This window comes from Rana temporaria, chromosome 5, assembly GCF_905171775.1.
Source record: "Rana temporaria chromosome 5, aRanTem1.1, whole genome shotgun sequence".
Classification (NCBI taxonomy): domain Eukaryota; kingdom Metazoa; phylum Chordata; class Amphibia; order Anura; family Ranidae; genus Rana; species Rana temporaria.
In genome coordinates, this window is record NC_053493.1 from 291,071,369 (window position 1) to 291,088,076 (window position 16,708).

The window sequence follows — 16,708 nt, forward strand, 5'->3', positions numbered from 1 at the left end:
TTGCCCAGCAGCAGAAGTGCTGCATGCTCAACATTAAGAGTATTTGTACATCAAGTGCTGTATAGCTTTCAAGTAGAAAGGATGGCATTAGTATGAATGGCCCTGTGACTCATGAAAGCAGACACAGCTAGCAGCACCACTTAGCTGAACATTTGTATTATATTTTAAAGGATTTCTCCAGAATTAAAGCGGAGCTACGCTGTAAAAAAAAAAATATATATATATATATATATATTATATATATTAAAAGCCAGCAGCTACAAATACTGCAGCTGCTGACTTTTAATATTACGGCACTTACCTGTCCTGGAGTCCAGCAACGTCTGCAACAGCAATCGCTCGTCACTCTGCTGCCCCACTGCCATCCTCGGTGAGGGAATCATGAAGTGAAGCGCTCCAGCTTCACTGCCCGATTCCCTATGGAGCATGCGCGAGTCACGCAGTGCCGCCATCACTGGTTCCCGCTGTGTTCTAGGAGCAGCGTATTTCCCAGAACACAACGGGCAGGGGCAGGAAGTGACGCACTACCCGCAGGTCCCCACAGAGAGGACTCCCGGAAATGGGTGCAAATACCTGTCTGACAGGTATCTGCACCCCCCTCCCCTGACAGGTGTCAAATGCGACACCGGAGGGGGGAGGGTTCCAATGAGCGGAAGTTCCACTTTAGGGTGGAGCTCCACTTTAAGGAGAATTTCAGAGCAAGCCAATCTGTTTTCAAACAATACCGAATCATTAGAGCTGTCAAACATACAAATAAGCATAAAATAAGCTGTAGAATGAAAATAAAAGATGATCTACACATTGAAGCCCTATGTATTGTAAACTGATAAATCAGACACTGGCCTCCTCTACCCAGTAACCAAAATAAATAAATGACCGGAAACAAAAAGGAAGGTGCCTTTAAATGACAGCATGAAACCCTCAATGTTGTTATAATAGATACCCCTTTGTTCTATCAAGGAGACAAGATACAGCTAGATCTGTGGTTTACGAACATGGTTTGCGAACATTTGAAAGAATGGGTACCTGGGTCCAGGAGTAGGTATATTTCCAGCTTTTAAGTCATCAATTATACTTTCAATATCCCTCGGTAAAAGATCCTCCTAGAAGATAAATCCGTGAAGTGGGTCAAAAAATAGAAATGGTTTACAGTAAATGATGCCAGCAAAACAATATGCCTTGTACCCTATTCAGAAATTACATACATAAAACTGCACCCCAAATTCATTCTACCTAAAACAGAAATGAATTTATAATTCTGTTTAGCAGTTTTTGTAATTCACACAGTATTCAGCCCCATTTAGTGCCTATATTGTGGTACGTTACTGAAATACCTCAATCTGAAAAATACAACATTATGGCCACTTGATGAAGCCGACGACCATAGGAAACACAAAATATTGGCCAATACACTTATTATATGCGAGTTTGCTGCATACCTAAAATATGTAAATTGCTGATTAACTTCCACTTTAAAGGGGTTTTCCACCCATTTTGTAAGTTTATTAAAAGTCAGCAGCTACAAAAAGTGTAGCTGCTGGCTTTTAATAAACAGACACTTACCTGCTCCACGGCTCCAGCGACGCGCCGGACGGGGCTCCGCTCCTCGCCCCCCCTCGCCGGCCGGCGTCTTCATGCTCAGTGTGGGCACCCGGCCGTGACAGCTTTCGGCTTCACGGCCGGGCACCCACTGCGCATGCGCGAGCGGCACTGCGCATGCGGCGCCGTCTGATTGGACAGGCGATCGCCGAGGATCTGTGACGTGTCCTGGGCGATCACCTACAGCAGCCCCTTCCTGTAGGTGATTAAGCTTAATCGCCTAGGCAATTAGGCTTAATCGTCTACCCGGAAGGAGGAAGTGGGACAGGAAGTCCCACTCCTGAAGCCCCCACTCCCCCCCAAAAAAATTACATGCCAAATGTGGCATGTAAGGGGGAGAGGAGTGGGTTAAGAGGAAGTTCCAAATTTGGGTGGAACTCCTCTTTAATGACAAAATTCAGGAGAATTTTGACTTGGTCTTAAGTAAATGTTTTGTATTAAGAGCTTTGTTCAAGGCATAAACAGAGTATTTTATTGGTATTCCGTTGGGTGGCCAGTTGATGTGCAGAGTAATAAACATGCATGATTGTAAAGGCTGTAACATGTGAATTACAGCCATGGACAACATTTTTTGGTACTTCTCCACAATAATAAAAAAAAAAAAACGAATATAGTATCACAAGAGCTACAGCGGGTGCCAGCTATATTCATTCACATGTGTTGCACCTGACAGGAGCTTTCCATTGCACTGCACTTGCAGATATGGATACCTGACACAGGTGAGAAGCAGCTTGTTGTATACCTGGACAAAAATGTAATACCACAATTTTTTTTTTTGGCAAACCATTATTTCCGTCAGGCATGCAATTTGATCGTTTTGGCTGATGGCTAGATAAGGGATTTTATTGTATAGGCAATTATTTTGACCATAGGGGCATACGTCCTCCCTCTTATTTTACAGGAAGTCTGGAACACTTTCGTTTGCAACAAATTCACCATTGCATCGAGAAAGCTCTGACTTAGCAGTTCGAATTATGTTCAAAAACAGATGCATGCAGGATGCTGCTCTGCGAGGAGGCATCTCTGTGTTATATGAACGGTTTATCGAATCCCCTGCTAGGTTATCTTACCAGGTAGCATGGAAGGGAGATCTATCCATAGCCCCTGAGGAGGAGGACTGGCATAAGTGGAGTGGACAAATACATAAAGACATCCTTAATGTGGCCTTGATCGAGGCAGGTTACAAAGGTCCACAGCTGATGGTATTTAGTGCCAGAATACCCGTCAAATGTATCCGGGCATCTCGGCGGCATGGTTCAGGGGCTGTGGCCAGATACGCTCTACATTACAATGTGTGGTGGACGTGTCTCGTGGTTCGTTGATTTTGTATGAGGGTTCACTCATTTATTTTTTCAGTCACGATGGTTAACATCACCAAGGATGCAAGTATTGCCCTACTAAACAAACCCGTTGATTCCACGACATACACAGACCTTAATACACTTTATATTCCTAGCTGCCAAGATTGCTATAGCAACAGCGTGGAAAAGCCCCGTCATAGATATCGCACTAAACGAAAACTCACATGGATTATGTTGAGTGAAAAAATTGTGAGCGTCCTCCATCATAAACAGTCCCTTTTTGATAAAATATGGTCCCCTTGGCTAGCTTACCTACAGGACCCGGATGCATGAATCTAGCTGTTTGAATAGGCTGTTGTAGGATACTCAGACAGATCCCTTTTCCATACCTCCCAACTGTCCCAGATTGAGGGACTATCCCTGGATTTGGAACAAAGTCCCTCTTCCCTAATTTTCCTCTGATCTATATAGTTGTATATAAAATAAATGAATTTTTTTCCAGTGCTAAACCTTTCATCCAAAATCTAAATTGCTACATTTGTAAAGTTCAATAGACAATATAAAAGTAATAGTAGTGGTAAAAAAAAAAAACACACTTGTGGGTTCAACTAATCTTTTTTTGTACAAGTCTCCTTTTAAGGGGGCATGTCAAGACATGCGGTCTGTTTTCATCAGACCTCCCCACAGGTGACAGCGGCGCTGCACAAGCCCCTTCCCACTCGGTAAGCAGAGAGGGACTTGTCATCCGCCGGCTCAGCGGAGAGATCTCCTGCTGAGCCGGCGGACTTCGTAGCGACGGAGTCCGTCTGTGTTGAAGAGGCCTTAAGGTTATAACACAAAACCTATATTATTCCTGCCTTTATTTGATGGTGACTAAATGATCACCTATGAGATTAGAAAAATCAAGAGTTTCTGTATCCTTGTCTTTTTTCCCCCCTTCTCATGTACCAGCTTTTATTGTTGAGCAAGCAAGGATTGTTTGCTGCTCTGCACAATGTTCATATTACTCTTTTTTTTTTTTTTTTTTTTTTTTAACGATTGAAACAGAAAAAGTAATTGACCAAATCAGACTTTTGCTTTTGATGCAACAAAAAATAGAATGAACAAAAATTATGAGACCTTTAACCTAATATTCTGTTGTACTAACCTTAGAAGCAATCACTACAAAACAAGAAATAGCTGTAGCGCTTAAATGAGATTTCTACACCTGCCAACAGGTATTTTGAAGCCCTCTTCTTGAGAAAACTGGCATAGCAGCCTGGTATGTTCTCCAGACTGCATGTCTCAGCTCTTTAGATGTCCGAAAGTAAGATCAAAACTCATAGAAGTCCAGTACACAACAGCCCATGTTTTGTTCTTAGCCATTCTTGGGTGCTATTAGCAGTGTGTTTTGGGATCCCGTAGGACAGTGGTCATCAACCCTGTCCTTGGGGCCCACTAACAGGCCAGGTTTGCAAGATAACTGAAATACATCACAGGTGATATCATTTGCTGCTCAGTGATTGCAGTATTCTATATCTCCCCAAGGTAATACATAAAACCTGGCCGGTTAGTGGGCCCCGAGGTCAGGGTTGATGACCACTGCCGTAGGAGGATCCATGATCTGCAACTAAGGCAAAGCTATCCGACACTGGGCAATGTATTTTGGTTTGGAATTCCTTGATAGTCTTGAGATTTAAATGTACCCTGCCCCAGTTTCCCATGTCAAAAACAACAAAGTAGCCCCAAAGCAGAATCAAGCCTCCTCCATGTTTCACAGTAGGTACAGTGTTCTTTTCTAAATGCTTAATTTTTGCATCTGAACACAAGGCAGATAGGACTTGTCCAAAAACTAGTTTTGTCTCTTCCATCCACAGAGCTTCCTTCCAGAAGCATTGTGGCTCGTCTATATGCATTGCACCAAATTTCAGTCAGGCTTTTTTAGTTTTTTTTTACCTTTCAACAGCAAAGTCCTCTTGGGGTCGTCTTTCAGCCCACTTTTGCTCAAGAACAGATGGTACAGTCAGACACTGATGTGCCTTGACCTTGGAGTTCAGCTTGTATCTCTGATATTATTAGACTACCTTTCAAATGCTGGTCCAATTTTTTCTCTGATCTTGCTTTCGCTTTCACTGGTTCGTGTTTAGTGTGATGCACACAATGTTACCAAACAGAACAGAGACTACTTTTCCTCATTTAAATCGACTGAATACAAGATTGAAGACGTGTAATACCAATAACAGAACAGTTCGTTCGAAATATCACTATGATGCAAGTCTTTATAATAGTTTCTAGGAGGTGAGAAGATCTTTGTCCAAGCCACTGTAGAACATCTATCTACATTACAATAATCAATAACTTTCACCTTTCCAGACTTCCTTTGCTTTAGGCTACGTTCACACTGGAGGCACTTTACAAACAAATTAGCACTAAAAATAGTGCCTGTAAAGCGCCTTTCCTGTCACTCCAGTGTGAAAGCCAGAGTGCTTTCACACTGGAACGGTGCGCTTGTAGGACGTTAAAAAAAAGTCCTGCAAGCAGCATCTTTGGCAGAAGTTTTTTTTACCTTGCTATAGTGGGTGCTCTATACCAGGGTTTTTCAACTCCAGTCCTCGAGGCGCCCCAACAGGTCATGTTTTCAGGATTTCAATTATTTTGCACAGGGGATTTGATCAGTTTCACTGCCTTAGTAATTACCACAGCCAATTCATCTCAGGGAAATCCTGAAAACATGACCTGTTGGGGCGCCTCGAGGACTGGAGTTGAGAAACACTGCTCTATACTATACTTTGCAGCTTGCTATTGAGGCACTCTGAAGGCAGGAGGAGCCAGAAGCATCGGTGAGGAACCCCAGTAGTGGAGGATTTGGGCTGCTCTGTGCAAAACCATTACACAGAGCAGGTAAGTATAACAAGTTTGTTTAAAAAAAAACAAAAATAAAAATCACTTTAAAGACTCTGTATAGGGAAGATCAGCATCTGAACCCAGAGAAAGTGGAGGTAATAGAAGGCATTACAATTACTGTAGTTGGTTATTTATATTTACCACTGCATATGGATATTTAAGAATAAACTGCCTTTTTTTATTTACATATTAACTAAATTGTACACCAAACTTTTTTTTAAGATTATCCAATTAGTCGATTAATTGAAACAATAATCGGCCAACTAATCGATAATGAAAATAATCGTTAGTTGCAGCCCTAATAAATACAGCTGTTCGGTTTGGTGAAGCCCTCTGAGGTTTGTTAGAGAACCTTAGTGAACAAACAGCATCATCATGAAGGCCAAGGAACACACCAGACAAGTCAGGGATACAGTCGGAGAAGTTTAAAGCAGGTTTAGGTTATAAAAAATATCCCAAGTTTTAAACATCTTACGGAGCACTGTTCAAGCCATCATCTGAAAATGGAAAGAGTATGGCACGACTGCAAACCTACCAAGACATGTCTGTTCACCTAAACTGACAGGCTGGGCAAGGAGAGCAATAATCAGAGAAGAGGCCCGTGGTAACTCTGGGAGGAGCTTCAGAGATCCACAGCTCACGTTGTCCAGCAAGGACACCATCCAGGGAGGTAGTTTTCCAAAAGGTGAAGGAGCATGGATCTTGGAAAACCAGAGTAAATAGACTCCAATATATGGCTTACATTGCATCACTTGGATTGGAGGTTTCTTTTTGTTTTCAGGTAACTTATACACTTCATTCACCCACCCTATTTATAGTTTTTCCTTCTCTTTGGCAATTGGATTCTATTTACTCTACAACTCTCAATATTTCACTATCTCTGTAACCTATTTTCACTAGCTTGGTTCTTATGGATACTTTCTACAATAATAACAGTCACTGTCCTGCTCTCTACCAAGTACAGGACCTATTGTACATTATATACATAATTATTGTATCACTTTCATACTAGTTCCCATTTGGTTTCAGCATCTTGGTTTTCCAAGATCCATTCTCCTTCACCTTTTGGAAAACTACCTCCCAGGATGGTGTTCTTGCTGGACAACTGGACATTCCACGCCGCCTCAGCCCCCGGTGGTGATGCCCCTAGTGGGTCTTTGATCTGTAGTGCCACACCATCATCATACAGCTATGTCTGAGTATTTTAGACTGTGGGGGTCTTTAAAGGTAGAAATAAAGAATAAAACCCATAATTGCCTACCCCCCCCTCTTCCTTGGCAGGGTCAGACCATATAAGATACTTTCATACATTACATACCTTAAGTCACGTGCATGATCCTGAAGATTGGACCAATCCATGAAACGTGTAGATATGTTCAATGCCGTGTTTCTATCTGCTATACCTTTTATATATGCATCATGTGATATCAACCGTTTGATACCTTTTTTATTTGATGATCTGTTTTGATACATGTCTGAATTCATATGTATATATTTACTGTACTGATTCCATCATGCATTATGATTGCCATTACCAGAAAATTGTTATTAATAAACAATTTATCTTTATATACCTATGTGCCTCAATTCAAAGTCCCACCGCCATTTTCCTCATTCATTCTTCAACAGATTTGTTGTCACTGTATTTACTAGGAGAAGTAGTAAGCTGCAAAAGCCATCTTTTATCTGGTGAGCATGTGCTCCATTCTCTACACAATAAACACCATCTGCACATCTAAAACCTGCATTTAAAGTCTCACTGCACTGCTTTGAGATTAGCAGGTAGATTATCTAGCCAGCAAGACAGCAACAATCCCCCCATCTAGCTCAGCCTCTCAACCTTTTTTTACCCTGGAGGAACCGTCAAAAAACGTTGATGTCTCAGGGAACCCCTGCTAAAAAACATTAGTTGTATGTTTTATCATAAAATACAAGATCAGTAAGATGTTGAGTATTAAAAAAAAATGGCATATTTGACACCCAACAATAGCAAGCCCTTGCAGAGGACTAAATATATTTAAAATGTGTAAGAATGGTTGAAAGCTTCTGAAAACAGAATTTACAACACCAACTTGAAATCTTGTTCCATGCGGTCGTGACTCATGTACATACACAGAAGCTAATGTTAATATACTGTGGATATGATTCAAACAAGGAGCAAAGTTTCCTCTTCTTGGGCTTCCTCAGTGACGTAGCAGAGGGTACGTCAGAGGGGGCGGGGTCACGTGACGGGTGGCTCTGCCTCCTCTATATAAGAAATGTCACAGCTTCAGCCGCTCATTCGCTGGGCTGTGCCCAGCGGTGAGAGGAGGTCCGGGATGCTGCTGCGCCGGATGGATCTTCACATCGCCGGAGCGGAGATCACCCGACGCTGGATCTTCTCATCGCGGGAGATCACCCACAGCCGTGGCAGGATCAGGACAACGCAGGAAGCCGGGAACGAGTGGATTTGTCACCGCTGGATGTTTTTTTTTTTTAAAATAAAGGACTTTATTCTTTGGTGTCAGTGTGTTTTTTTACAATACTTTACACTTCCTTTGTGAAATGGTAGAGGTACAGTGTACCCCATTACCATTTCACACAGGGGGGGGGGTCAGGATCTGGGGGTCCCCTTTGTTAAAGGGGTCTTCCAGATTCTGATAAACCTCCCGCCCGCATACCCCCACAACCACCGGGCAAGGGTTGTGGGGATGAGACCCTTGTCCCCATCAACATGGGGACATCCTCCCCATGTTGAGGGCATGTGGCCTGGTGCGGTTGAGGAGAGAGGGGGGGCCGCACACTGTCCCCCCCTCTTTTCTGCGGCCGGCCAGGTCAACGTGCTCGGATAACGGGTCTGGTTATGGATATTTAGGGGGAACCGCACGTCATTTTTGTTTTAAATTGACGGCGGGGTTCCCCTGAATATCCATAACTTCAAAAATCTTATTTTTCCCAGACATTATTTAAAATCAGGATCCGATTTTTTAGTGAAAATTTTGACATACGATTACATACGATTTTGTCACATACGATTCCATCCGATTTAACGGTCCGTTTATCGGATGGTAAAATCGTGGTGTGAACCTAGCCTAAGCGGAAAACAAGAATCACAGTGTGGGTCCATGTGGGTAGTGATGCTTCACCAAAATGGTTCAGATTTGAACTTCATGAGATCACATAATGCAATTCCAAATGCATGTGCTACGTCCAGCACTTGTCTGTAATTTAGTATCGGCTAAAGAATAGGTTTTTGCTGTATACATGCATTTCTAAAAACGTTTTCTCTATTTGAACACTAATCAGGTGTTTGGATTTACAGTACAAAAGCATTAGTATGCCATGTTTATAAAACCAACTTAAAGACATTGGTCGTCAGCTTTTAAAGAACCAATAAGCATGAAACAAAAATTGGCTTATATAAAATAGCTATTAATGACATTTCTAAATGCACATATACATTCCAGGTGCTTATCAGAAGCAAGGATGTTAAAGCTAATCCCAGCATTATCAGAAGAACTTAGAGAAGAAACCCATTTAATGGGTTAGAATGCATTATAAGTGTTTATAAATCAATAAAGAATTTTAAAGCCAATCAGGTCCATATAGCAGTCTGAAAATGTGTCCTACTGTACAAAAGGTTTCATAATGGTGCCAGTTGTAATTGCTTAGGCACATTGATTACCCGAGTCCTGGAATTTCTACCCTTTTGACCTTCCTGGGCCACACTGGAAGAAGAGGAATGGTGTCTTGGGCCATACATAAAATACACCAACAATAGGGATAGTTGATGAAAAAGTCGGCAGATAACAATTTTCTTCCTGGGAAGAAACCAGAGCCGAAGACCAATGTAGCAAGCTGTGTAGTAAACCTAGACGCGTTTCGTGATTCAGTCTTTATCAATAGGCGTCTATTGATAAAGACGGATTCACGAAGCGCGTCTAGCTGTACTACACAGCTTGCTACATCAGTCATCGGCTCTGGTTTCTTCCCAGGAACCACCACGGACGATCACAGCTCTCCGATAGTTGGTGAGACTAACAGAACCGAACGTCCCGTGCTACTATTTTTGGATGCTTTTCGTAAACATTTGTTTGTAAGTTTAATGTATTAAGGGAAGGGGGTCTTTTAGATAAATAAAAGCTTAACAGTTTTACACTATAATGCCTCATACACACAATCGGTTTTCCTGGCGGTCAAAAGTCCGCCGGGAAAACCGAGAACCTGCTCGGTTGCTTCCCCCCCCCCCCCCTCGTGTACACACGGCCGGTTTTCCAGACAGGAAAACTGCATGAGAGCTTTGGTTGGGAAAACCGGTCGTGTGTATGCTCCACTGCAGTGTTTCCCATAGCTGATTGGATCCTGGTGAAGCAGAGGACACAAGTGTCAGTTTTCCTGCTGGCTGATAATTTTTTGAGGGTCAGGCGGATGTTCGTTAAGCAGTGATCCCAGCCACCTCACACATATACAGAGGCATTCATTGATCTGGAATCTGGTGAGTGCAATTCCTATAGTTTGAAGGACTATTTTAATTTTAGTTTTGATTGCTTCCCGTTTTTGAAATATATGCTTATTGCAATTTTTACCAAAAATATGTAGCAGAATACATATTGGGCTTAACCTATTCATAATTGTTTTATTTTATTTTTGGATATGTATTATAGCAGAAAAGTTTGATTACAACGTCGCACGACCACGCAGTTGTCAGTTAAAGCGACGCAGTGCCGTATTGTGTAAAAAAATTTTTTTTAAAAATGGCCTGGTCATTAAGGTGGTAAATCCCTTCCGGGGCTGAAGTGGTTAATATCAGGAATTAAAATTATTAATTCATTGACAACCATTATCGGCACTTTTAGCGCAAGAAAGGCTCAAGAAAAATGCATCCCTTGTGTATGCATGTCTTCACACTGGTCCGTTGCATTTCCATTGTGGTGTTAAAAATATTGCTTGAACACACACACACACACACACACACACACCTTCCCGGTAAAATGCATTGAGAACGCAACTGTATTACATTTTTGATGCATTTGAGTCACATGACCTATGAAAAACCTTATCGGCAAAATGCTGAAAATCCAGTTTTCAGCTGCTGAAATTTTGGTGCATCTCTAAAACAAATGCATCAAAATCTGGTTAAATGATGGAGTAGCAATTCTCATAGGTGCTCATCAGATATTTTGATTCCAGTGTTGCCCTTCGTGTGCTTCATCCCTGAAAATAATTGCTCACAAATATAGGTGCTGCTGAAAACTGAATAAGACGTGATTGTGAAGAGTGGGACATTTTTTCCTTGGAAAGTTAAAAACATATAAACATCCAGTAAAGAAACACGGTCACATTTTATACGGCCTCAAAGCAAGCAAGAAAATCTCCCCACATACTATTTGATAGGTGTTAGGTAGAACAAGAAATAAAAGGGACACTCAAACACGCAGGAAAAATGAAATGAAGACTAAAATTATAGCGTTTAAATCCATATACTCACATAGTAGTGGTCATTAATTTGAACCATTGGTGCATTTACACAGGCTCCTAGACACTCAACTTCAGTCAATGTGAACAGTTTATCAGGTGTGGTCTCTCCCACATGGATTCCTGGAATCACAAAACACAGCTTGTCTGGACACGTGTCACTATAAGTAAAATGCCTACCAAAAAATTAAGTTGTAAAACCAAAACATCAGTATAAGCATAATAGCAAGGTACCGTAATTGCAATTGGTATTCTTAAAAGTTATTTAAGAACAGTCAAGTGTTCTTTGCACTTACAGCACCCAATCTCCAGCATTTAGTCAAGAGAAAAATACAGCAGTCAACACAAATCGAATTTCCATTGATTTCAATGCAGATTATGGAAGGAGTTGTTCAAAAACACACATTCAACTAAAAGCGAAAATCGGCTGCTTTCTCTCCTCAGGGCCCACCCCCAGGTGCAGAAACAACGATTATATATATTTAGTAGAATTTATGACATTTTTATTACACAAATATATTGATGACCCCCAAAACTGCACCATTTGGAAATTTTAGATAGGGAAGCACTTGAAATTAAAGCAAAAATGTAAAAAAAAAAAAAAAAAAAAGTATTTTTTGTACTCACCGTAAAATCCTTTTCTCTGTCATCCATGGACGGACACAGCCTTCAAAGTCCTGACATATTGGTTATGTTCCTGTTCATAGGAGAGGACTAGGCAGAACATGTTAGATAATCAAATACATGTTACTTTAACAGAGTTGAACAGCCCCACCCAGGGGGTGGTCAATCCGGACATAACCCTCCTCCCTGCAGCATGCAGCCTCAGTTCGTAACAAGCAGTACAAACCTAAAAAAGGAGGGGTGGGTGCTGTGTCTGTCCATGAACAGAGAAAAGGATTTTACCGCGAGTACAAAAAAAAAAAATCCTATTTCCTCTTATCGTCCAAGCCTTCAAAGTCTTGACATATGGGACGTCCCCAAGCAGTGTCAAAAAACGAGGGGTAGGAACAGTATCAGTAAAAACAATTTAACTTCACCCCAAAATAAGCAGAGCTCCTTAACGGAGGAGTTGCAACTTTAAACAGCCGCCTGCAAAACCTTGCAGCCGAAGGAAGCATCTAAAGATGCACTTGCATCAACCTTGTAAAATTTGGAAAAGGTGTGAACGGACGACCAAGTTGCCGCCTTACACACCTGTGAGACAGATGCTTGATGTCGAAAAGCCCAGGAAGCACCAATTGCCCTGGTTGAATGTGCCGTGACAGGAAAGGGGGGGGGCCGCCCCTTAAGAGCATAGGCCTGTATGGCGGTCTGCCTTATACACGAGAAATGGTGGCCGACAAGACCACCAGGCCCTTTTGTGGACCAGATACCGACAAAAAGTGAGTCAGACCTCCGAAACTGAGCCGTAGGTGACAGGTACACCTGCAAAGCATGTACCATGTCTAAAGTATGCAGTGCAACCTCCTTAGGATGCACCGGTCGAGGACACAAGGATGGAAGTACAATGTCCTCGTTAAGGTGAAAGGCCAAAACCACCTTTGGAAGAAAGGAAGGTTGCGGGCGTAACACCGCCTTGTGCTTATGGAGGACCAAGTATGGCGACTTGCAAGACAAAGCCACCAATTTAGAAACACGTCTGACAAGACGTAATAGCCACTAAAAAGGCCACCTTCTGAGATAGTGTCGAGAGGAATCTCTGATGTTTTCAAAGGGAGGTTCCTGAAGAACCGAGAGCACCATATTCAGATCCCATGCAGGAAGAGGTGGTTTAAGAGGGGGGAAGTATATGACGCACCCCCTGCACAAAGGTACCCACCAGAGAATGGGCCGCCAAAGGCCGCTGAAAGAACACAGCCAAAGCTGAAATCTGTCCCTCAAATGGTGCTTAAGGCAAGTTTCTGATCTACTCTACAGCAGGTCCCTGGAAACCGAATACGTCCATGGACGCCACCCCATCTCCTCGCACAAAGCGATGTAGGCCTTTCGGGTGCAATGGTAGATCTTCTTGGAAGAAGACTTCCGTGCCCTCAGCATGGTTGAGATGACCGAGTCGGAAAGACCTCGGTCCCTTAGTACCTGGCTTTCAATAGTCATGCTGTTAAAGCCAGCGACTGTAAAGCAGGATGAAGTATGGGACACCGAGACAGAAGGTCGCACGAGATCGGTGTACAAAGGACACAGGGGCCAATCCGGAGCGATTAGAATCATTGGGATCCCTTCGGCCTCCACTCTGCGGAGCAGCCGAGGAAGCAACTTCAATGGGGGAAAGGCATAAATTAGCCCATACTGACCCCACAGGGCCACTAATGCGTCTGAGGCATCTGCCTAGGGATCTCTGGACCTGTCCACAAACCGACACTTTACGGTTGAGGTGAAAGGCCAGGAGATCCACGTCCGGTGTGCCCCACCTCCTGAAAAGGAGATGAAACACCTCCAGATGCAATGACCATTCCCCCTGGTCCAGCATCTGGCGACTCAGGTAGTCTGCCTGCCAGTTTTCTACTCCCGGAATGTAGACGGCCGATAGAGCCGGCACGCTTCTTTCCCCCCCAACGCAGGATGTGAGCGACCTCGGACTCTGCAGCCAAGCTCAGTGTTCCCCCCCTGATGGTTGACATAAGTCACCACCGTGGCATTGTCCGACTGAGTCCTGATTGGGTGGGCGACCTTGCAACCTCCTCGACCACGAGGAGAGGCATAGCCTGATCGCCCGAAGTTCCAGGACATTGATCGGCAGATGGGATTCCTGTAAAGTCCAGCGACCCTGGGCCGACTGGACCCCCCCAGACGCCCTCCAACCTGTGAGGCTGGCGTCCGTCGTAATCACCGTCCACTGGAAGGGAAGAAACAACTTCCCGGACCGAAGAGCCGGAGATCTCAGCCACCAATTCAGAGAGACTCTGACTAGGTGGCTTACCTGAATCTGGTGATCCAGAGACAATGGAGATTTGTTCCATTTGGACAGGATCTCTTCCTGCAATACTCGAGTGTGGAACTGGGCATACGGTGCTGCCTCGAAGGAGGCTATCATCAGACCCAGGACTCGCATGCAAAAAACGGAGAGACAGCCATTTGCGGGATGCCAACAGCTTCACCGCAGACTGAAGAGTCTGTCTGCATCTTTTCTAGGGGGAAGACAGACTCGCCTCCGGAGTCCAGAATCAACCCCAGGTATTTCAAAACGCAGAGTCTGTACCAGGACCAACTTCTGGAGGTTTAACACCCACCCGAATTCTCAGAGGGTCTGGTTGGCAATAGTCACATCCACCTCTAAATTCTGAGCCAGAAGCTGCTCTCAGGATAAGATCGTCTAAGTAGCCTACGACGGCAATGCATCGCTGACTCAGCAAAGCTAGAATCGGTGCGAGCACCTTGGTGAAAACTCTTGGTGCTGACGCTAGGCCAAAGGGAAGATACAACAAACTGATAGTGGTCTTCTATTGCAAAGCGCAGAAACCTCTGGTGTCCTGTGCAAATTGGGACATGCAAGTATGCGTCCTTGATGTCCAAGGTCGCCAGAAAGTCCCCCGTATGGAGAGCAGCCACCACCGAGCGAATGGATTCCATGCGGAACTTCTGTATTCTCACAAAGGCATTTAGGGCTTTGAGGTGCAAGATTGGATAGACCCCGTCCTTCTTTGGGACCACAGATTTGAATAAAATCCTTGAAACCTCTCGTCCTGCGGAACAGGTAAAATTACCCCGCAACTCAGTAAGTCTTGCACTGCCCCCAATAGGGCAGACAGACGAGCCGGAAGGAGAGGGAGATTTGAGGGAAATAATCTGTTTGGCGGACAGGAAACTATCTTGTACCCCGAAGAGACCACCTCGTAGACCCACTGGTCTGAGAGCAGGTAGGTCCACCGAGCTGTGAACCTGCGAAGCCCCCCGGCCCCATGAGTCGGGCGGGGGCAAAACTTCACGCGGTGGTGGGTTTGGATGCTGGTTTTTCGGCTTACGCACCCAGGGACATTTCTGTCCCCCAGCCAAGCCTTCGTCAGCCTGGGAGGGTCTACCCGCTGGCCCTGACTGACGAAAATACTGCCTCTGAGACACCAAGGTTGCAGCCAAAATAGGCCGCAATGCAGACCCTAGCATGGTAAAAATGGAGCGGGTCGCCTCCTCGGACCTCCTATCAGTATGGTCTTTGAAAGCAGGGTCCCTTCTATATGGAGAGTGGTTACCTTGTTTAACCGACTTTTGCGGCTGTTCCCATTTCTTATCTATGAACTTATTAAAAGAAAGTAACATAAGGAAAAGCTTTCACAGAGCGACCCAAATCTGTGGAAGTCCCAGCTGCATCTTCCAGCTTGAGAGAGTCCCTCACAGCATCAATAAGTGCACTCACAAGTGCCCTGTCTTGCACTGACCTGGACGAGGACTCCTCACCAGGGAGGTCCTGGTCCACATCCTCTGAAATACCAGAACCGGGGTCCTGAGCCGCAGCCAGCCCCGAATCTGTCAGAGGTAAAAATCTGTGAGGTAAAAATCCGTGAGGTGTGCTCCGTTCAGAAAGCCAGTGCTAGAGACTCCCCCCCCCCCCCCTCACAGAAAGCCGACCCCGGCGCCCCACAGGGACCCAGAGCCCCCCCACAGGTACACCCCGGTTGCAGCGGGCCCTAGGGCAGGAGGGGAAAGGGCGATAAGAGAACAGGGAAGGGAGGACAGGAGAACCCCTTAATCAAAGAAATGCCCAGCTGTTCCATGGAACCGTACTTACCAGTCCTTGCGAGGACATGCTGGCGCGTCCCTGACAGACCCACAACCGATGGTACGGAGTAGCTGTCGGCCCGGTCCACTGTGAGTGAGACAACATAACATCCCAGTCATGTGTAGAGCCTGGAGCAAAAAACCCACCGGCCACCCAAGGAGTCATCGGTATGTCGTGGCAGACCCAGCGCTTAGCTAAGGTGTGCTCACGCTTGATGGCCAGACTGGGAAGACTACAAGGATCTATATATCCAGCCTGTCGCCCAGCCGGCAGTTAATAGAAGAATCTTAAAACAAAATAAAAAATATCTTCAGGGCGCTGGGCCCTGAGGCCGCATGCTGCAGGGAGGAGGGTTATGTCCGGAGGGCCTGCCCCCTCTGGGCTGTTCAACTCTGTTAAAGTAACATGTATTTAAATATCAAACATGTTCTGCCTAGTCCTCTCATATGAACAGGAACATAACCCATATGTCAAGACTTTGAAGGCTGTGTCCATCCATGGATGATAAGAGAAAAAAAAATATTCTAGCCATTCATTTTCAGTTTCTTATGTATACAAGTAGGCAATGATGCTTTAAAATACATTATACTACTGCTTCTTTACAGGAGAACATCACATAAGTATGCCCTAGTCCCTCAGTGGGAACATAGTGGGTCCCAGAAACAAGGGAGCACATTCTGGCTGTGAATGGCTGAAAACTAGAATTTGTTGGCACCAAATTGCATTTACGGTGGCCAAGTGGCAAGACCCCACA

At 44.4% G+C, this 16,708-nt stretch overlaps 1 protein-coding gene across 1 annotated transcript in view; it reads right to left on the reverse strand.

Moving 5' to 3' along the window:
* The window catches only part of NDUFV2 (NADH:ubiquinone oxidoreductase core subunit V2), a 55,497-nt gene that overhangs the window by 1,481 nt on the left and 37,308 nt on the right, over positions 1–16,708 (reverse strand). The window contains exons 6-7 of the mRNA XM_040353968.1: positions 11,251–11,360; positions 1,027–1,103 (exon numbers count right to left, since the gene is read on the reverse strand). Coding sequence (XP_040209902.1) covers positions 1,027–1,103; positions 11,251–11,360 — 187 coding nt within the window. The remainder of the gene's footprint in view (positions 1–1,026; positions 1,104–11,250; positions 11,361–16,708) is intronic.